We start from the raw sequence: 22,883 nt of genomic DNA, 5'->3' as shown, positions 1-22,883 counted from the left end.
AATCAAATGCCTCCTAGGGATATTTGTACTGTTTAGCATTATGTTTTATGAAGTAACTGGTTCTTTTATAAATAAATGCTTTGCCATCTTTGAACTCAGAGAGGTTTCATAACTTTAATATACAAGATCACATACCTAGTTACTGGAAAACCAAGGATTCAAACCCTAGGACTTTTAGCTCCTGAACTTGCACTTGAATCACTTCTCTAAATCAAATCTCTGCTTATGTTATACACATATATGAGCTATGTTTCATGCTTAAAAAGCTAATCATTTCAGTTCAGTCGTGTCTGACTCTTTGCGACCCCATAGACTACAGCACACCAGGCTTCCCTGTCCATCACCAACTCCTGGAGCTTACTTAAACATCATCGAGTCGGTGATGCCATCCAACCATCTCATCCTCTGTCGTCCCCTTCTCCTCCCACCTTCAATCTTTCCCAGCATCAGGGTCTTTTCCAATGAGTCTGTTCTTTGCATCAGGTGGCCAAAGTATTACAGGCTAATATGTTTCTATAAACTGAAATGTCCTCAAGTTGATCATGATTAATAGATCTTAGTTACAATGTATGATGAAGTTGACCCCAGCAAGAAATTTAAATGAAAGAATGAGACAAGTTAATAATATTAATGTCACCATTTATGGTTACTATATGAAAAACTCTCTCCTATGCTCTTTATATACACTTAACCATCCCAATCCTAACCACTCTTTGAGGCAGTGATTATTAACCCCATTTTCAAACTAGGAACCTGAGGCTCAGAGAAGTTAAGTCATAAGTACGGAGTCAATAGCTGTAAAACATAGAATGTGGATTGTGATAGGAAAGGTCAAGATGATGAAATGGTCTGTGAGCTACTGAAACCAGTTCAGATTTTCCTGTATTGAGTGCAAGTACACCTCATGAAAACTTTTGTCCATTTTATATTTTACATTTTGGAAATGGAGCCATACTTTCAATGTCTTACAGAAACTCAGATTTGAAAAGAAACTGGAGAAACTTATATAAAGTGAAAAATTATTTTTTTTAAAGTGTTCACATTCCTAAATAGAATTCGTAAATTACCATGTACTTTTAGTTTTAAGGGCTTCCCTGGTGGCTCAGATGGTAGAGAATGTGCCTGCAGTGCAGGAGACCTGCCTGGGTTTGATCCCTGGGTCGGGAAAATCTCCTGGAAAAGGGAGTGACTACCCACTCCAGTATTCTTGCCTGGAGAATTCCGTGGAAGAGGAGTCTGGCAGACTACAGTTCCATGGAGTCACAAAGAGTCGGACATGACTGAGCAACTAGCACTTTAGTTCTTAAGCTGATAAACATGCTTCTTTTAATATCTTCTCTTTTTTTTTTTTGCTGTGTTGTCATTTATTCCTGAAAGTTGAAGATCAGCTTTTTTTTTTAACTGAAGAATAATTGGCATATAACATTGTAATTAGTTTCAGATATACAGCATAATAATTTGATATTTCTATGCATTGTGAAATGATCGCCACAGTAAGTCTAGATACCATCTGTCATACATAGGTAATTTTTTTTTTCTTGTGATGAAGACTTTTAAAATTTACTTTCTCAGCAACTTTCAAACCTGTACTACAGTATTATTAACTATAGTCACCATGGAAGAACAGCTTTTTAAAAGACATACTTGGAAAGGCTAAAGGTAACTCTTGGTATTTTTTATTTAGCATTAATAGCTATTCCTCTCCATGCTTATTGCTTAGCAAACATTATCTGAGCTCTCGTGCGAGACCACAGATTTGAAGGATGAGTGAATGTAGGGGACACTCCCAGGAGGAGCATTGCTTACCTCAAATGAAAATGGAGAGAATAAAGGATACAAAACTAGAATTTCCAGGCTTAATAGTGATGAAGCGATATGAGTAATACAATGTGTGGTTTAATTGCCAAGTCGTGTCCGACTGTGATCCCTTGGGCTGCAACCTGTCAGGTTTCTCTGGCCATGGGATTTCCTAGGCAAGAATACTAGAGTGGGTTTCCATTTCCTTCTCCAGGGACTCTTCCTGACCCAGGGATTGAACCCACATCTCCTGAATTGCTGGTGAATTCTTTACCAACTGAGCTACAGGGAATATAGCATGAGTGATGCTTAAAATGTTGAGAATTAAAAATAAAAATTAATATGGCAAAGAACTTGCTTTGCTTTTTTATTATCTTGCACTTTGTAGCTAGAAGGGAGCTAAGGGATTTAGGGTACTTTTGTTAGTCTTTCTCCTTTTTCCCCTATTACACTCTCCTTTCCTGTTTGGTTTGTTTATTATCTTCCTTCTCTTGCTCAACCTCTTTCATTTCCTCCTTTCCCCATCTCATTCCAAAGTCTTCTTTCTTTAACTGAGCATGATAGAGATTCAGAGTTCAAAAATGTGTTGTTTTTATTGAATGGAATTTATGTTTATCCTTTCAGTTTTAACATGGAGACTTTAAAATTTCATGTTTTACTTCCTACTGCCTACTGTTCAAATAAAGCAGAACCCCAAAAATTTTGTGTGGTTTTAATTGCATTTGTTTTCTCTATTAAATAATGAATCCTGGTCATTAATTTATGGTGTTCATCTGATTTTTTATAACAATTTATGTAATTTTGGCTGTGCTGGATATTTGTTGCTGTGTGGGTTTTCTCTAGTTGTGATGAGCAGGGGCTACTCTCCAGCTGCAGTGTGCAGGCTTCTTGTTCTGGTGGCTTCTTGTTGCAGAGCGCAGGCTCTGGGGTGCACAGGCTTCACTAGTTGCAGCAGGTGGGCTCAGTAGTTGTGGCTTCTGGGCGCTAGAGCACAGGCTCAGTAGTTGCAGCACACAGGCTTAGTTGCTCTGCAACATGTGGGATCTTCCTGGACCAGGGATTGAACCAGTGTTTCCTGTGTTAGCAGGTGGATTCTTTACACTGAGCTACCAGGGAAGCCCCAGTCTGATGTTTTGATTTAGTGCATTTGTTGCTTTAAAAAAAATTGTTCTTAAAAGAAGTCACATCAATATTCTATGATTTTTTAAAAGTAGATAAGCTTAAACCCTCCCTGAAAAATTTTATTTCAGCATTATTTGGATAAACCCTGACAGTTGTATTTTTTAAATTATACACATGATACTTTTATATACCTACATTGAGAATGGAGTATACCTTCATTCTGACATAAATATTTTTTGGTAGCTATAGGAAAAGTACTTAATATTTTGAAATAGTAGTATTTAAGAAAATGATAGGGGAGAAGGGGATGACAGAGAATGAGATGGCTGGATGGCATCACCGACTCTGTGGACATGAGTTTGAGTGAACTCCGGGAGTTGGTGATGGACAGGGAGGCCTGGCGTGCGGTGATTCATGGGGTCGCGGAGAGTCGGACATGACTGAGGGACTGAACTGAACTGAACTGAAGACTCAATTAATTTCAAATTATGGATTCTTGATATTGTTCTCTATCCTCTCAAATTTCTCTGGAAATGCTAATTTTAAACCCTTAATATTCCCAACAACATTACAACCTTTTATTTATAAGCTAAGCTAAGCTAAGTCACTTCAGTTGTGTCCGACTCTGTGTGACCCCATAGATGGCAGCCCACCAGGCTCCCCTGTCCCTGGGATTTTCCAGACAAGAACACTGGAGTGGGTTGCCATTTCCTTCTACAATGCATGCAAGTGAAAAGTGAAAGTGAAGTCACTCGGTCGTGTCTGACTCTTAGCGACCCCATGGACTGCAGCCTACCAGCCTCCTCCATCCATGGGATTTTCCAGCCAAGAGTACTGGAGTGGGGTGCTATTGCCTTCTCCGTATTTATAACTACTAATAGATAACTAAGGGTAAATTGGTAATCAAAACTACCAAACATGAAACTGAAGGACTAAGATGTACAGATAAAACTTAACTCCAGAAGAAAGGCTTTTGATAGATAATGAGAAATTAACCTCAAAAATTTGTACACATAATTTTTTCCCATCATCCATATAGGAGGCTGTGATTTCCCCTCTACCCACCAAACTAGAGGATGATTATGGAATCTGACCCAAAGCTCTTCAACTTACTTTTTTCAAGACCCTTATGTTAAGCAAGGGCATAGCGTCTTCCTTCAATTTAGCTTGAGGAAAGTGTCTAAAATTGTGGTACCACTGACTTGAATCACCCACCACCCTCACTGTTTGCATATACTTTAGTGACTTGTAAACTGTATATTGTTTTCTGAATGTTGAGCTTCAAGCCAGCCTTTTCACTCTCCTCTTTCACTTTCATCAAGAGGCTTTTGAGTTCCTCTTCACTTTCTGCCATAAGGGTGGTGTCATCTGCATATCTGAGGTTATTGATATTTCTCCCGGCAATCTTGATTCCAGCTTGTGCTTCTTCCAGCCCAGCGTTCCTCATGGTGTACTCTGCATAGAAGTTAAATAAGCAGGGTGACAATATACAACCTTGACGTACTCCTTTTCCTATTTGGAACCAGTCTGTTGTTCCATGTCCAGTTCTAACTCTTGCTTCCTGACCTGCATACAGGTTTCTCAAGAGACAGGTCAGGTGATCTGGTATTCCCATCTCTTTCAGAATTTTCCACAGTTTATTATGATCCACACAGTCAAAGGCTTTGGCATAGGCAATGAAGCAGAAATAGATGGAAACAGTGTCAGACTTTATTTTTTGGGCTCCAAAATCACTGCAGATGCTGATTGCAACCATGAAATTAAAAGACGTTTACTCCTTGGAAGGAAAGTTGTGACGAACCTAGATAGTATATTAAAAAGCAGAGACATTACTTTGCCAACAAAGGTCCGTCTAGTCAAGGCTATGGTTTTTCCCGTGGTCATGTATGGATGTGAGAGTTGGACTGTGAAGAAGGCTGATTGCCGAAGAATTGATGCTTTTGAACTGTGGTGCTGGAGAAGACTCTTGAGAGTCCCTTATACTGCAAGGAAATCTAACCAGTCCATTCTAAAGGAGATCAATCCTGGGTGTTCATTGGAAGGCCTGATGCTAAAGCTGGAACTGCAATACTTTGGCCACCTCATGCGATGAGTTGACTCACTGGAAAAGACTCTGATGCTGGGAAAGGTTGGGGGCGGGAGGAGAAGGGGACGACAGAGAATGAGATGGTTGGATGGCATCACCGACTCAATGGACATGAGTTTGAGTGAACTCCGGGAGTTGGTGATGGACAGGGAGGCCTGGCGTGCTGTGATTCATGGGGTCGCGGAGAGTCGGACACGACTGAGCGGCTGAACTGAACTGAACTGAAACTGTATATTGAGAATGTGCATGAATAGAGAGTGAGGACAAGAAAAACAGGAAAAAGAAAATAACAATATTGGAAGAGTATTGGATATCTGAGGTCGTGACATCTACTCACTGGAATTTCTGTCAAATAATTCTTGAAAGATGTGATACCTCCATTTGAATGTGAGATACACAAAAACACCAGCTCTTCCGCCATCTCTTCCCCCAGGAGACCAAGTATGTGTACACTTAAGTCAATCAGGACAAGGAACCCCTCCTTACCTTTATGATTTCGAGAAGTGTTGAGGAATCTCCTAAACCCAGATGGCAACTACACTCACCACCTTGTCTCTCAGAGAGATGTAGTACAGTTTCCAGAAGGCTACTAACTTCTGGAGTCAAGTGATTTGTGACCACAGTTTTATAAATTGTACCAGGTTTGGCCTTCAATGCTAAAAATAAATCATAGCTTCTCCTAAATTAATCTTACACCAAAAGATATTCCATGTTTATACTGAGAGCATAGAGACTTATGCAGAGATTGGTGTGGAATGAGTGCATTTGTTTCCATTTTCTAAACCTCTTTTCTTGATGTAAGACAGTTTTCAAGGATTTCATGATTCAGTTTTCTTAGAAATTGTTTATAATAGTTCTATGGAGGTGTAGCTTACATATCATAAGAATCATCCTTTAAAGTGTAAATTCAGTGATTTATAGCATAGTTACAGAGTTGCACAATCATTGCATTATCTAATTTTAGAACATTCTCTCATCTCTCTGAGAAACTTCATTCCTATTAACCATTAACCCCATAACCATTAATGGTCATTTCTCACTATTCCCTCCTGCTAGCCTCTGGCAACAGTAATGTTCTTTTTGTCTCTGAGGATGTGACTGTTCTGGACATTTCTCACGGATGGAACCATCCAGCCTTTGACTTTTTGGATCTGGCTACATTCATGGGGTTTTCAGGGTTCATCTGTGTTGTAACATGTGTCCATATTTTACTTTTATTTTCATGTAATATTCCATTATGTGGATACACCTCATTTTGTCAGTTGACAGACATTTGGATTGTTTCCACTATTTGGCTATTAAAAATAATGCTGCTATGCACATTCATGTACAAGTTTTATGGGGACATGTTTTCAATTCTTTTGAGTACTTAGCTAGTAGTGAAATGATGAGTCATGATTCATTCTCTCATGAGTCGCCCTGGCCTGTTTTTGAATGTGCACATTGTGATATTCCTTATCTTTCACTACTTTCTTAAAAAAAGAAGTCATCTCAGCTTTAGTTTCCATCAAAATAAATGTTTCTTCTTACTGGCTTGAATTTATAGAAACAATGGAGTAAATGAATGCATGCATGCTGAGTTGCTTCAGTCATGTCCAACTCTTTGCAATCCTTTGGACTGTAGCCCACTAGGCTCCTCTGTCCATGGGATTCTCCAGGCAAGAATACTGGAGTGGGTTGCCATGCCCTCCTCCAGGGGATATTCCCAACCCAGGGACTGAATCCACATCTCTTAAACTCCTGCATTGGCAGGTGGGTTCTTTACCACCAGCACCCCTGAGAAGTCCAATGAAGTAAATAATCTTAGTCAAATACTTTAAAACCCAGGAAAGCCAGCAAACATGTAGTCATTAACTGTTCAAATTTTGTTCAAAAGCAATATTATTAGCTGCTTGTGGCCAGCAGAATAGACTGACTTTGTTCTTTACCATAATAATAAAATTCCATAATTCTGAATCCAAGTAGAGATACATTTTTATTTCTAATTATCCCATTGCATGACTTTCAACATGTTCTTTCCCATGAATGATTGCTATATATCTACTGTTTATAAGAGGGTTTTAGTTCTGCATATTTGGAGAGGATACTAAAAAAGTCCTGGAATTTGTCAGAAATGTTTGAAATTTTGTTCTTAAATCAGAGAATTCACTAGTTCCTCTTACATATGGTACCCTCTCTCCTGATACATGCCTAATTTCTCTATCTTTGTTTCTACATTCAAGATATAAAAAAAGAATGTGAATTAAACTAATTGTATTCTCTTTTACTATGGTCAAACCATGTTTGTCTGTATGATTCGGCTCAATTGGTATTCCATTTTAGAAGTTTCATAAACATAGAAACTGTGTTTTCTCCTTACTCTTACAGCTCTATATATCTGATATAGAAACATGCCCGGATTAACTATTTGGTAAAATTATTTTAAATGAATATGAGTTAGCAGAGTTAAAAAGAAATGTGATAAGATATCGCCATGGCAAAACCCAGACTCAAGTGTGTGGTAGTTTAGTCGCTAAGTTGTGTCCAACTCTTACGACCTAATGGACTGTAGCCTGCCAGGGGATCTTCCTGACCCAGGGATCGAGCATTGCAGGCATATACTTTACTGTCTGAGCTGTGTGATAAGACATAAAAAAGTTATTTTTCAGAAAAGCTAAATTTGCTTTATAAGTTTTTACATAAATTTACATTGCAAAATGATTGTTTTTATGTTGTTTTTAAACTGATTTTCCACCTTTAAAAAATGCACAGATTTCTGATAAGGGCTTCCTTGGTGGCTCAGAGAGTAAAGAATCTGGCTGCAATGCAGGAGACCCAGGCTCAATCCCTGGGTCAGGAAGATCCCTGTAGAAGGGAATGGCAACTCACTCCAGTATTCTTACCTGGAGAGTTCCATGGACAGTGTAGACTGGTGGGCTACAGTCTATGGTATTGCAAACAATCGGACACGACTGAGCAGCTAACACTACTGCTTACTGATAAGGGTTGTTATTTTTATACTGTGCTCAAGTAGCTAAGGGGAGGAGTCATCCATTTTGCTCTAAACATAACTAGAGTTGATTTTGTTTAACATGGGAAGAGGAGAAATCTGTAAAAGAAATAATAGTTTCAGCTTCCTTTCACTTCTTTTTCTGAATCTGTATAACCTGTGTTGTCACTATTGTGATTTGCTTAATTTTTACATTTCACAATGGAAAATAAAAGAGCAGACCATGACTTCTCTTAGCTCATCCTCCCTTAGTGTATCAAGATATCACTTAAAGCACAGTCTTTCAAGCTGTTCACAGCAGGCTGACATACTAGAAGTTGGTGTATCCCAACAGAGGTAATCCTAATGCAGGACTCATTTTTATTTCCCAGTGGAGGAGTTATGAAGTTACCTTGACTGAATGAAATAATGCGCCTATCGTTTTTAAAATAAGAATTGTTAATTTTATGCTCTTTTATTTAGAACATTCCAAAATATTAATATATAATTTAAAATTTTTTCTTTCCTGCACTTTTTGTAATGTTTTATATATACATGTAAGTCAGTTAAGTAAGTCATAATTTGAGTGCCTATCATAGTTTTTTTATTTTAACTTTAAAAATTGAATCTATTCCAAAGCATTTCCAAAATTCCTTTTATCTTCTTTGTTCTTCTAAAACATTTCCCTAAATTGTTTTAATTCAAAATGAAAAAATGTTTTCTGAATTGTAAAAGGGCATGTATTTATTGTGTATGTGTGTGTTAGTCGCTCAGTCGTGTCTGACTCTTTGTGACCCAATGGACTGTAGCCCGCCAGGCTCCCCTGTCCATGAAATTCTTCAGGCAAGAATACTGGAGTGGGTTGCCATTCTCTTCTCCAGGGGATCTTCCTGACCCTGGGATCGAACCCAGTCTCCTCCGTTGTAGGCAGATTCTTTACCGTATGAGCTACCAGGGAAGCTCATGTGTTTATTGTAAGAAAGTCTAAATGTGTAAAATAGAGTAAAACAATCTTCTACCACCTCACTTTATAGAAATTAGTTTCTTTAAGAGTGAGAAGTAGAGACTGTACGTGTGTCAGACAGAATAGGATCAGGTGATGCAGAAAATGGGGAACTGGAAAATGGTGCTGTCAGAAGCCCTGTCACAAAGATTTTTATTCAAGGGAAGTTGAATTGCACTAAGAATAAGCACAGATGAAAAGAAAAATGAATCAAGCATTTTTAATTAAGTTGTCGCTAAGATCCGTGAAGTACTAAGCTCAAGTTCTTAAATAAAGTTCATTAGAGGGCATCTAAAATAAGTCATGTACATAGTAGTCACTTAGTAAGTGCCCATTCAACATGATGGCAATTATGTGAACACATTCTTCTTGCAGTTGAAACCAGAATCTGTTTTTTATTGTTACTATAATTATTATTATTATTTATTAAGTGTCATTCTTGACTGGCAAGCAGTTAAGGCTTTCTTTATTTCTCCTTAGGCCTCTTATGTAAGGAGTTGAAGGGGAAATAAAACATACAGGATGAAAAGATGGCAATGTTGCCTCCCCCGGGACCTCAGAGCTTTGTCTTCTTCACAAAACAGTCTCTTGCCCTCATTGAACAACGTATTGCTGAAGGAAAAGCAAAGCAACCCAAAGAAGAAAAGAAAGACAATGATGAAGAAGGGCCAAAGCCAAGCAGTGACTTGGAAGCCGGCAAACAGCTGCCCTTCATCTATGGGGACATTCCTCCGGGCATGGTGTCAGAGCCCCTGGAGGACTTGGACCCTTACTATGCAGACAAAAAAGTGAGTTTATTGTACCTGCAATGGTGCGGTCTCTCTTCACCTCTTTTGTACAAACAGATGCTGAGATTAAGAGGAATTTAGTGAAAAACTACATCATGAAAACATGTTTAGTTAAAATGCATATGTGGGATGTTTCAGAATATGTACTTTTTATAATTTTTCATCAAAACTGATTCTGTCACTGGCATCCTATTTTGTTGTTTTTTTTTTTTAAATAGTGTTCAGTATCATGTTCTGCCCTTTAGACATGACATAAGTGCTTCCTCATAGAAACAAAATAACTGTCAATGTGAGAAGTAAGACCTGGGTATACGTCCAGAGTGCATTTGCATGGAGGTGTCAGTTGAATCCGTGGGAATATATAAAATCACTTAACTAATTATGGGGTTTCGAGAGCCACTCATTTAGGGGGTTGGAGAGAATGGAGAATCTGAGATGGTCAGAGAGGTAAGACATAAATCAGAAAATTTTCCACTATTCAAAAAAAAAGGAAGGAGAATATCTCATAAAATTACTCAGGAAGCTGAGGCTAGATAAAGACTATTGGAATGAACAAGGAGGATGAGTTGGTAACTTTTTTGCAAGCAGTTTATATTGATGGAAATCAAAGCAAGAGAGTGGTAACTCTACTCAAAACTTTGTAATGGCCTATATGGGAAAAGAATCTTAAAAAACAGAGAGAGGATATATGTATAACTGATTCACTTTGCTGTATGCCTGAAACTAACACAACATTGTAATTAACTACATTCATTTTTTTACAAAAAGCAAGATAGTGGTGGATAGCAAGTGAAAAGAGGAAGTATGAGAAATTTGAGAAATTTCCATCAGAAAGATGGTCACTTAAGGCAACAGAAAGATTGAAAACTTTTAAAAAAAAATGAAAAGTTGCAGTTACAGTTTTTTTGGTATTTATTTTTGGCTGTTCTAGGCCTTACTTGCTGTGCTCAGGCTTTGTCTCGTTGTGGCGCGCAAGGGCTAGTCTATAGCTGTAGTGTGTGGGCTTCTCATTGCAGTGGCTCCTCTTGCTGTAGAGCGTGGGCTTCAGTAGTTGTGGCACACAGGCTTCGTTGTCCCATGACATGTGGAATCTTCCAGACCAGGTATCAAACTCATGTTGCCTTGCATTGGTAGGCATATTCTCAACCACTGGACCACCAGGGAAGTCCCTTGAAAACCTTTTTTACATAAGGTATAAATAGCATGTTTAAAGTGGAGAAAAATTATTCCCAGAGAGGAAATTATAGAAGGTTGAGTAAAGTAGTTAGTTGCTGATGTTAACAGACAAGGGATAAACCACAAGTCGGCTTGAATTTGCATTAGAAAACTACAGAAAAGTGGAGAGAAGCCTTACTGAGTGAGCCTTGTAGGGCAAATAGGATGAATTTAAGATATGTTGAAGTAAATGTAGGCACATCTGAGGAAATGCACGTTACATACTGTCAATATTTTCCATACTACAGGAGTGGAAGTTGTCCTTTGAGAGTCAATCTTGGGAACAGCAGATCTGAGAATATTAATTGCATTAAGGAAATGGGAGAGTTTGAAACAACTGCTGTAAAGATAATTTTACCAAGAAAATGAGAATGAGGTTACCGTCATTTTTGAGACAGTGGCAGATAGAACCAGATTGAACTTGACAAAGAAGAGACAGTACAGGATAAAATCAGCAGGTTCCCTAACTTTCTCCCAACAATGCTTTGCTACACCTGCAGACTTACCGTCAAGAGGTCAAGAAAGGCAGGATAAAGTCCATTTAAAAGTTATTTTGATTTAAGATATAAATAAAAGGACACATTTCTTGATAAGATAGCTAGCAGATAAAATAAGAAACAGTGAAATGTCTTGTGAAATAGAAAACGTGATGAACTTAATTTTGATGGCATAAACACATCTACTTCAGGGAGAGTTGCTATGAATAACAATGCGTAATTTTTTGCCTCATATTAAAGTCAGCATCTCAACAAACTGACAGCATGTCGAGTAAGCAGAATACCTGAGAAGCCTTTGAGATAATACCCAGCATTCTTATTAACCCATCAGTAGTCTGACACAGAAAAAAAGAAAGCTAACATGTTTCATTGGAAGGACTGATGCTGAAGCTGAAGCTCCAATACTTTGGCCACCTCATGCGAAGAGTTGACTCACTTGAAAAGACTCTGATGCTGGGAGGGATTGGGGGCAGGAGGAGAAGGGGATGACAGAGAATGAAATGGCTGGATGGCATCACTGACTCTATGGACATGAGTTTGAGTGAACTCCGGGAGTTGGTGATGGACAGGGAGGCCTGGCGTGCTATGACTCATGGGGTCGCAAAGAGTCAGACACGACTGAGCGACTGAACTGAACTGAACTGAACATGTTTTCAGGGTCTCTGTGACAGACACTGGATTTTTCATACAAATTAGCAACATATTCACCAAAACCTGGAGAGATAGGAATTAATAAAGGATTTGAGGAAATTAATTTAACTCACAAAATGTTACGTAAACACTTGTAAATTCTGTCCTAGATTTTTTAGTTCAAGTTGATTTGACTTCCTATTGAGATGTTGTCCGGTATCTCTTTGTTTAGTTTTGTTTTTGTTGTATAGCAACTACTGTGCTCACAACTTTACAAAAATGAATGAAATAATGAATGGATAAATAATGAAATAGGCAAAATTAAAAATACTTTCTCATTTTACTTATTGATATTACTTCATCCTGAAAAATGTCTGGCTCCTGCATTTCCGATTTCTAGAGGGGGCCTGGATGTAATTTAACCAGCCTCCCTTAAGGAGGAAAAAATCTTACTGGAGTAAATCCCAGTTCAGAGACATAAACTAATATTGGCTTAAAGTGACTTTGGAGGTAAGAAGAAAATGTTTGCATTTGGAGGATGAAAAATGGAATCATTTTAGCTCTGGGATAGACTAATGTAATAGAGAATATTTGGGCTGGGACTCCAGTCCCTCGCTTTGGCCCCAGCTCCTTTCAGATGTGACACCAACCATGTTAAAAGCCCAATGCACATCTGCATCAGAATATAATACTTAGGTAGAGCTAAGTCAGACTAAGTAGTCTATTTTTCATGGCCCTCTCTTAACAGATAAATAAATACCCAAAGGGATTATTGAGTCTTCTTATTTTTATTTTTTGGTTTGGAGCTTTAAATGATCAACTTTCTGTGCTGTGTCCTAGCTTCTCAATCATTCTTGGTTAAAATAGTTTGGACTTCCCCTTGCAACTTCAGGGTTGACTTTCATGTGGATTGAGTCTTTAATGTTTCAAGTTATTCACACTAATAGACGAGAACTTTATTTCTGCTGCGCTATAATCATTGCTTGGATTAAAAATCTTAATGACTCCTAATTTGATTTAGGTTCAGATTTTAACTTATGCTTGAGTGTAATGATCAATGCTTTGTTTAAAAAAAAAAAAAACAAGAACATTTAATAAATTAACGTAGAGGTATGTAGAGGTTAGGGCTTCATTTTCATATATGATGCATATATTAAGTGGCTTCCAAGGTGGCCCTAGTGGTAAAGAACTCACCTGCCAATACAGGAGACATAAGAGATGCAGGTTTGATTTCTGGAGTGGGAAGATTCCCTGGAGGAGGGCATGGCAAACCACTTTCGTATTCTTACCTGGAGAATCTCAAGGACAGAGGATCATGGTGAGCTGCAGTCTATAGGGTCACACAGAATCAGACACGACTAAAGTGACTTAGCACGCATACGTGTTCCCAACATTTACCAAGAATTTACAACGTACCAGACCTTAAAAGCTTCACAGACTCTGAGTGCTAGCTCTCAAGTTGTGAAATGGTAGATCAAGTACTTAGAATACTATCTGTCCAACTCCAAAGCTTATACTCCTCAGCTCATAATTCTCTGATTTTATGTTCAATAAATAAGTGAGCCATATTAAAATAATTTATTCAGACATTGACATCTGTGCATTTTCTAGCAGGAATTTAGAGTGTTCTAGAGATACTCATTCTGCTACTCAAAATTTCTTATCTGTTTTCCATCTATAATTAGCTAGTGGCTGTGTATAAATCCAGACAATCCTAAAGAAGTTTTTAATGTAAATTAAAATTGGGAATTGAATTTAAAAATAGTAAACCAAGTCTTTTTTTTTTTTAACTTGATCTTGCCAAGTTGAGGCAGTAATATCATTTTCATGTTAGCTCAGATGACTTCTGTTTCATGAAGCCTCCCTGGTTATTCCAATAGACATAAGACCCTGCTCCCTCTTCACTCTCATGCTCTGCCATTTGCATTTCTCTGTATGATACATGTCATGTCATGCCTTGTATTAGAGTTGTGCTGTCTGCTTAGTCAGTCAGTCGTGTCTGACTTTTTGTGACCCCATGGACTATAGCCTGCCAGGCTTCTCTGTCCATAGGGATTCTCTAGGCAAGAATACTGGAGGGGCTGCCTTGCCCTCCTCCAGGGAATCATCCCAACCCAGGGATCGAACTCAGGTCTCCCGTGTTGCAAGTGGATTCTTTACTTTCTGAGCCACCAAGGAAGCCCTGTGTTAGAGTTACTGTGCTCTTAATCACTTTTCTATGAAACCTCTTGAATGCAAAATTCATGCCTCACTTATGTTCAAATTCATTTCAGTATCTCTTATGCCATAGTTGCTCCCAGGTGGCACTAGTAGTTAAAAAAAAAAAAAGCTTGTCTATCAATGCAGGAGAGACTTAAGAGACAATGGTTTGATCCCTGGGTCAGGAAGATCCCCTGGAGGAGGGCATGGCAACCCACTTGAGTATTCTTGCTTGGAAAATCCCATGGACAAAGAAACCTGTCAGGCTACAATCTAAAGGGCAGCAAAGAGTTGACAAAAGTGAAGCGACTTAGCACATACTCACATTCACTACACAACTGTAGAAAATATTAGATGAATGAATTTTAAAAAGCACAGTGTATTGAGATTTAAGAAAACAATAATTGTACTCAAACATAAGGTATTAATTTTAAAACTAATTTTAAATATAGAATATATAGTGAACTTTATGTTCAAATATGTTTTAACATAACTGGTATAGTAAAAGAGACCAAGAGTATAAAAAGTTAAACTAACGTAGTTCTCGTTTGTTTTCTCAGGACCACTGCCACATACAAAAGCAAGATTACTCAAAGTTATATCTCTAAAATTTGGTGGAAAATATTTATTACATATGTTTACCACTTATAAACATATGTAAAATTCAGAATCAACATCAAAAAGACTGAAAATCAGTGTCTTCTGTTAATAGATAGCACAAGGAATTTGCTTGCCAGCCACAGATAAGTAAGAGCAGGCTTTAAACTTAAGTCTTTGTGGTTTCCAAGCCAATTCCTTAGGTTATTGTAATGTTTTATTGTTATTGCTGTTTATTTGTTTGGCTTTTAAATTTTTCAACTAAATACCAAAGCCATGGAGAATGTAACTCATTATTCAGTGGTTACATAACATATTTTTTAAATGGTTCTATTCACATTTCAAAAAATTACCATGAATAGTAGCAAGCAAATTCTTTAATTTGTGTTCTTTTATTTTAGCTGTTATTAGTATTATATGTAAAATAGGAAAATCAAATTAATAGGATTCTTTCAACTCTAATATTCCTTAAATTCATGAAAATATTTTGAAAACTCATATTTTAGAACATTTGCTACTAACCCTGACAATAGCCAGGAAGTATTACAATTCTCAAAGCAATATGATAAAAATTAGGGATAGCTGGTTGCTATTTGGTTTGCATAAAATGCAATGTAATGATACAAGGAAGTTGTATTTAAAATAATTCCAGTGGCCACAAGTTATTGTTACTGATTTGAATGTTCAGTTCAGTCGCTCAGTCCTGTCTGACTCTTTGCGACCCCATGAATCACAGCACGCCAGGCCTCCCTGTCCATCACCAACTCCCGGAGTTCACTTAAGGGATATGAAAAAGAGAACACTGTTCTTTGAAAGCTCTAAATAATACATACTCATAAATGGCTCACTTCTTACTTTATTGAAGAAATGAACAATGGACTTGGAGTTCATTGGCTAACATGATGTGAATATTCCCATCAATGGCCTTGGAACCGCATCGCTTGAGTCTGATGGCAGTGCTTCTTTAATATGACTCTACCACATGCGGAGGTAAACTGCAGATATTAATGCACTAGATTGAAATTTTGGAATTTCAATTCATATTGTTTTCTTTTTGCTCCTGCAGACTTTCATAGTGTTGAACAAGGGGAAAGCAATCTTCCGTTTCAATGCCACACCTGCTTTGTACATGCTCTCTCCTTTCAGTCCTCTCAGAAGAATATCTATTAAGATTTTAGTACATGCATATCCTTTTTAAAATGCTTACTTACAGTGGTTCTTTAAAATGTAGTTTTGGGCTATTTTATTTAAATATAGAGTTTTATTTCTTTTTTACCTGAAAAGACTCAGGTTTATCAGTCTCAATATAATTTGGTGTAGATCTCTGAATAGATTGGGAGTATGGCAATTTTGGGCTTCCCAGGTGGCGCTAGTGGTAAAGAACTCACCTGCTAATGCGAGAGACATAAGAGATGCAGGTTTGATCCCTGGGTCAGGAAGATCCCCTGGAGGATGCCATGACAGTCCACTCCAATATTCTTGCCTGGAGAACCCCGTGGACAGAGGAGCCTGGTAAGCTACAGTCCATAGGTTTGCAGAGAGGTGGACATGACTGAAGTGACTTAGTATGCATGCATACATTCATCATATCATCATCATCCTGGCAATTTTAGTATTTTAGGATAAATTGGTTTTATCCATTACTCTTTTGTTCAGAGAGGGTTTTTTTTTTTAAGTCTATAGACTCTTTTAGAATTATTTTCTAAGGAAAAATTGTCAGCATTTCAACAAATGTCATTATCAGATATTCAAAGTTACCATGTGTTGTTTGATCATATTCCTTGATTCTAAGCTACCGCATTCAGCATGCTTATCATGTGCACTATTCTGACGAACTGCATATTTATGACCATGAGTAATCCTCCAGATTGGACCAAGAATGTAGAGTAAGTGGGTATAAGTACATTTTAATATAGTCTTAGTATGTTTGTTGTTATCCTTCCTTTTTCATACCAGGAAGTTATTGCATGTCTAAAAATTGTGGTGATTATCTTCCCATGTTCTATAGTTACTTTACTTTACTTTCAATTAGTTTTTTCTCCTCTACAGTATTAACCTGCTAACATTAGAAAAGAATAGTACATGTTACAGTCTTTTCTAGAGAAAAAGATCTTACCAGATACCCTGCCTGTTCTTAGACATGTCATGTATCTCTTGTCCTTGGATGTATTTCTGATAGGAACAATACAGGAATTTTCTAGGCAGATCTCATACCTGTGTTCTTAGTAAATATAAAATACCTCTACTTTCTGGGAGTGTTTCTGACATATACATTTCAAGATTTTCTGGAAAGATCTTAATTGTAATTTATTCTAATAGTTAGACTGGGCCCCTTAATCATCAGCCATACTCTAATCAGTGTCTTCTTTGGTTGATCTGAGAAAAATAATTATAAAGGCTCACCTGGTACCATATTCTTTTCACAATGGATTAATATCACAATGGACTCTTTTACCTAGGTATACTTTTACTGGAATATATACTTTTGAGTCACTTGTGAAAATCCTTGCGAGAGGATTCTGTGTAGGAGAATTCACTTTTCTTCGTGACCCATGGAACTGGCTTGATTTCATAGTCATTGTCTTTGCGTAAGTATTTATTTTTTCAAAGTCCAAAGAAATGAAAATCTCAGACAGCACAGCATCCCAGTGAGAAAGAACTTTGGGATCAGACTTTTCCTGCATATAATAGTTTGATTTAAAAGATCCTACAAGGAAACTAGTCATTAAAAAATGGTAATAATTTTTCAGAAAGAGCATTTCCCACTCAAACGTGTATATATGATATCAGTATAATAGAGGATCTTCCTCTGTGCTCAGAATGTGGATGGATAGCATATTTGGTGACATTAGAGTCACACTTTTTCCAAGTTCCTATTTAATATCTGGTAAAACAGATAAGAGAAATAGAGAAAACTCAGGCATTTATCATTAGCATGGTGCTCCTTCTATTAATGTATATTATTCAAAAACTAATAAAATATAGAAGCAAATCTTTTCTAAGGACTGTCACTGCATACTACACCTAACATTAATGCATTGTGTGTATATTACATAGGCATCCACAGTTTATTTTCATGGAAAAAATATCACATTAAGGTACAATTTTAGCTTATTTATATTGCTGCTCTTTTCCTAAATATATTTGTCAGAACATTTCTTTAGTTTTTAAATCTCAAACCTAAATACAATATTTTCCCTCTGTCATTTTGAATTGTAAAAGTAATACATGTTCATTGGGGGCATTTAGCCAATACGAAAGGGTCTTGAGATTCTAGTCTCCAGTTCTGTATGCCTGCCACACCTCTTTGTCCTACATCCGTGACTACTGACTACCGTCACCCACCACCGGCTAAGATCTGTGCAAAGAAGGCTGCATCTTCTCAGGGGTCCCCTTTTTTATTGAGTATAAATTACATGCCATAAACTTTATCTTTTTTAAAGTATGAAATTCGGTGTTTTATAGTATGTTCATAAATTTATGCACCAATCACCACCCTCTAACTCCAGAATATTTTCATGATCCCAGAGAGCATTCACTTTCCTTCCCTTCTTCCCCCAAGTCCCTGGAAAACACTCATCTATCTTCTGTCTCTGGATTTACCTAATGTAGACATTTCACATGAATGGAATCTTAAAATATGTGGCCTTTTGTGGCTGGTTTCTTTTAATTAGCATACAGATGTCAAGATTTGCTGATGGTGTTTTATAGAACATTATATATTGATATTACCATAACACTGAAGTCTAGTCATTGAAGCATTTCATCATTTATTTGGGCATGAAGCCATTTTAATAGTTGCATTTTGCTCACATCAAATGACTCAAATCAAATTAAATTAGTAACGATAGAAGCAAAAGATTTGCAGAACTATACATTTAAATAGTAAGTTCCAAGCATAGGAAACACCTTGACTAAAGGCACAGGTAAGTATCATAGACTCTATCTAAATTCTGAATAACTCTGATTTAATTCTGCAGGTATTTAACAGAATTTGTAAACCTAGGCAATGTTTCAGCTCTTCGAACTTTCAGAGTGTTGAGAGCTTTGAAAACTATTTCTGTAATCCCAGGTAAGAAGTAACTGGTGTGAGGCATTAGGTTACTCATAACTCCAACTATTTGGGAGTTGTTCTTTGCTTGTGTGTGTGTGTGTGTGTGTGTGTGTGTGTGTTGTCACCGTGTTTGTGTATAAACTCCCCTATTACAGATATGTGACAGAGTTTGTGGACCTGGGCAATGTCTCAGCGTTGAGAACATTCAGAGTTCTCCGAGCTTTGAAAACAATTTCAGTCATTCCAGGTGAGAGTGGGGTTAAACACCAGGGCTGACTTTGATCTTTTGAAGGAAAAAACAATAAAAACTTAATCTTACATAATTTTAATTAAACTTGATCTCATGTTTTTCATAATTGTTATGAAAAGTCAGCCTTTGAGTTTAATCAATTGCATGAGTCTTAGAGGCTGAAGATGTCCATTTGGTTCACATCTCAACTTGAAATTTTTCCTCCTGTTTAACAGTTTATTTTCCATTTTGCTTATCCAGGAATGAAAATTTCAATTTGTTTTACTGCTTTTCATAGAGTGAAGAAAAGAAATATAAAAATATTAGCATGGGGGGGATTGCATGACACAATGCTTTTTTCTTTCCTCAGCAAACCATTTCTTTACTGAAAACTGTTGTCACTGTATCCTGCAATTCATCCTCTGTTTTGGCCATTATAAAGAGATGGTTTGTCTGACAGACATTTACTGAACTGACACAAGTTATTGTTTCAAGCGGGTGTGGCTATGATTTGAGCAACCAAATTATTCATTTTGACTGGTTATTCTCTGGAAATACTTTAAAGTTTTTAGTCACTTGCTGCAATATACAGAAACAATATATATAAAACAGCAGATCCCTTCTTTTGAGCTGGTAGACTTTTTTTGAGTTAGGTTATTTAAGATCATTGATTTGATAAAGTGCATGCATTTCTAGGAAAGCTTGTATTTTGTTTTTGTTTTTCATTTAGAAACTTTATTTCATTTTGAACACCTTTTCTTCTCTGTATTCAGGCCTGAAGACCATTGTGGGGGCCCTGATCCAGTCTGTGAAAAAGCTCTCAGATGTCATGATCTTGACTGTGTTCTGTCTGAGCGTGTTTGCCCTGATTGGGCTGCAGCTCTTTATGGGCAACCTGAAGCATAAATGTGTGCAGAATTCACTTGAAAATAATGAAACAATAGAAAACATATTGAATACCCTCGACGAAGAAGAATATGCAAGTAAGAATACCCTTGTAGTTGCTAATAGGTTGAAATAAGGCTAAGAGCATTGTTCTCTAGTATACAGAAAGTTACAACAGTGTGAATTTTTATCATGTTGTATTTTCATAAATTTCCCTGGATCTAAGCTTTCTAGCAGTTCTAATATTGAGAACTTTGGACAGTTCCATAATTCTCAATTTCTATAAGATAAAAAAGAATAAATTTGGCTGTAGATAAATAAATTTAGCTATAAATTAATGATATTGACCATTAGATTTCATCATGAACTATATATTTATATACTGTAGTTTTATTGTAGAGTTTATGCTTACATTTTTTATAGTATGATTTATTATATAATAATACAATTACATTTTTATACTTGTATTATAACATTATTAATCATGGTACAATGTCAATTGTCACATATTAAAATATTTGTCTCTATATTTCTAAAGATTTGTATAAGCAGAGAAATTTATTCAGCTTTATTCTGTTATATTAAGCTCTATCCTCCTATTATAACCAATGATGTGTTTCACAGAGCTTTCGAATGGCTCCCCTCAGTCTTGCTAATAGACCATTGAAGTTTAATTCCTCAGAACTTGTTCTGTAGGTATCATTTCAGATGATATGTATACACAGTCTCAGAAGTCTACTTAATTCACAAATGTTTTTTCGAGTATCTTACAGAAAGCACAAATTGCATGTTTCTTTACAGTTATCTCCTACCACAGCTTCTTTCTTCAAAGCTGATTAGTTTGAGTGAGAATGAGATCTGACAAGATTGTGCTTTCTGTCTAACACCTGCTGTGTGTCTGTATGATGTCACCCAATGAACCCATGAAATTTAATAGATAATTGAATTCAGAGGGAAAATGAACATGTAAGTGCCTTAGACAGAAGGGGATCAGGGAGTAAAGGTCAGGTGATAATTCTTCATAAATAATAAAGAGTCATATGCATCATTCTTTTTTTACTCAGTGTGTTTTTCCTACTCACTGAGAAATATAAAGGCAAATAAAATCTAGCTAATATAGGAAAAAACTGTAAATAAAGAAAACTAAAAAAAAGGAACCTAAAACAAGAAAACTGAAGATTTTCAAAGTAAAATTTTAATGTATATTTTTTTACTAACAGTATTTGATAAGGAATTTAGAAAATTTTCCTTTCCTTTTTTAATTTATTTTTAGCTTCTGGTTTTATTAATATGATCCTAAATTTTATATATTTCCCAAAGACTTTATTTCTAATTTATATGCCATAAAAATTTATATATCTTACAGGTAATTGCTGACATTTATATTCTGTTTTATGAATTGGTTTACAGTACTTACTTAAACTTGACTTTTTGTACTAGGATCATTATGTCCTTTTTTCAGAATCTTGGTCTCATTCCTGAGTTCATGATTTGAGTGATTTTTTAAAACATTTTAGAAATGCTGTAAGCAAATTTTTTTGAAAGGTGTAGTAAAAGCTCTTAGATTTTGCAGTTTGTCCTCATGTTGCACTTACATGTGAGTGAATGACGGCTTAGCTAAGAGTGAAATTTTATACCACCATCTTCTCCCTCAATTCTGTACATTATTCTTGATTTTCCTCTGAAATATACGTTCACGGAAGAGATTACTGTGTTAAATCTGAGTTTGATTCCCCACCTTTTTTTCGTGTCACAGAAGCCTGATCTCACTGCAGTATTTATTCAAGCATTCATTTATCCTGTCTGTTTATTGAATGCTTCCTTGAGCTAAGCATTGTGCAAGTTTCTGGAGCTGCAGCAATGAGTATGGTAGTCTTAGAACCAGCATCCACAGAGCTTATCCTCTTGAGGGGAATAAAAGAATAAAGGGAGGGGAACAGACAAATAACAATATTATAAGTTATAATAAATGCTATGCAAAGAAAGTAAATCTCAGGGGCTGAGATACCAACTAAATGAGAAGCCTTCTCTGAGGAGGTGGCATTTAAGCAGAGATATGAAGGATAAGAAGAAGTCATAATACAGTCTAAGTGTATATGGAGGCTGTTCCTTGAGTTAGAAGGAAGAGCTTGTGGGAAAGCCCTAAGACTGGAAAGAGTATGTATTTAAAGAATGGGAAAGGAAAAAGAATGGGAAAACAGCAGTGTGGTTAGACTTTAGCAAAAGAGAGGCAGAATGGCAACAGAGAAAGAAAAGGAAGAATGCAGGTGTCATATCATGCAGGATATTTTAGCCCAAGGAAAGTTTTGATTTTATTTTAAATGCAGTAGTTTTAATCACTTCTGCCATGTGGAGAGCTCATTGGGCAAGAATGGATGGTAGACTGAAATAGTGAAGACCAGTTAGGTTGTTGTTTCTGTCATCCAAACAGGAAAAGATTGTGACTTCATCTTGAGTGAAGTCAGAAAATGAAAAAGGTGTGTTCAAGATGACACCTATATAACTCATGGATGGATTAAAGAGGAGAGGAGGGCTTGGGGATCTCATCTAGGTTTCTGGCCACAGTAACTGCCTAGGTGGCAATGGGAAATGAGGGAAGAGTGGGCAGGTTTATAGGAGAAAGTCACTATTACCCAGTTAAAATTGAGAAGTCACTGGGACATCCAAATGGAGATAGAAAGTAGACAGTTGGAGATTTAAGCATAGAGACCAGAGGAACTGCCTGATTTGGAGGTATATACTTCGAAGTATTCATCAAATGGAAAAGATATGTACACACCTATCCACATCCTTCTGAAAAACCCTGATGTTTA

The 22,883-nt window shown here is 36.8% G+C and overlaps 1 protein-coding gene across 1 annotated transcript in view; it reads left to right on the top strand.

Moving 5' to 3' along the window:
* The window catches only part of SCN9A (sodium voltage-gated channel alpha subunit 9), a 177,277-nt gene that overhangs the window by 65,428 nt on the left and 88,966 nt on the right, over positions 1-22,883 (top strand). The window contains exons 2-7 of the mRNA XM_088829850.1: positions 9,457-9,764; positions 15,969-16,087; positions 16,699-16,788; positions 17,362-17,490; positions 19,112-19,203; positions 19,959-20,168. Of these exons, the coding sequence (XP_088685976.1) occupies positions 9,507-9,764; positions 15,969-16,087; positions 16,699-16,788; positions 17,362-17,490; positions 19,112-19,203; positions 19,959-20,168 (898 nt within the window). The 5' untranslated portion in view covers positions 9,457-9,506. The remainder of the gene's footprint in view (positions 1-9,456; positions 9,765-15,968; positions 16,088-16,698; positions 16,789-17,361; positions 17,491-19,111; positions 19,204-19,958; positions 20,169-22,883) is intronic.

Source organism: Moschus berezovskii, chromosome 2, assembly GCF_049115385.1.
Source record: "Moschus berezovskii isolate FMDL1 chromosome 2, NW_MosBer_1.0, whole genome shotgun sequence".
Lineage (NCBI taxonomy): Eukaryota > Metazoa > Chordata > Mammalia > Artiodactyla > Moschidae > Moschus > Moschus berezovskii.
The sequence above is the reverse complement of the archived record's forward strand: the minus strand, read 5'-3'. Positions and strand labels throughout refer to the sequence as shown.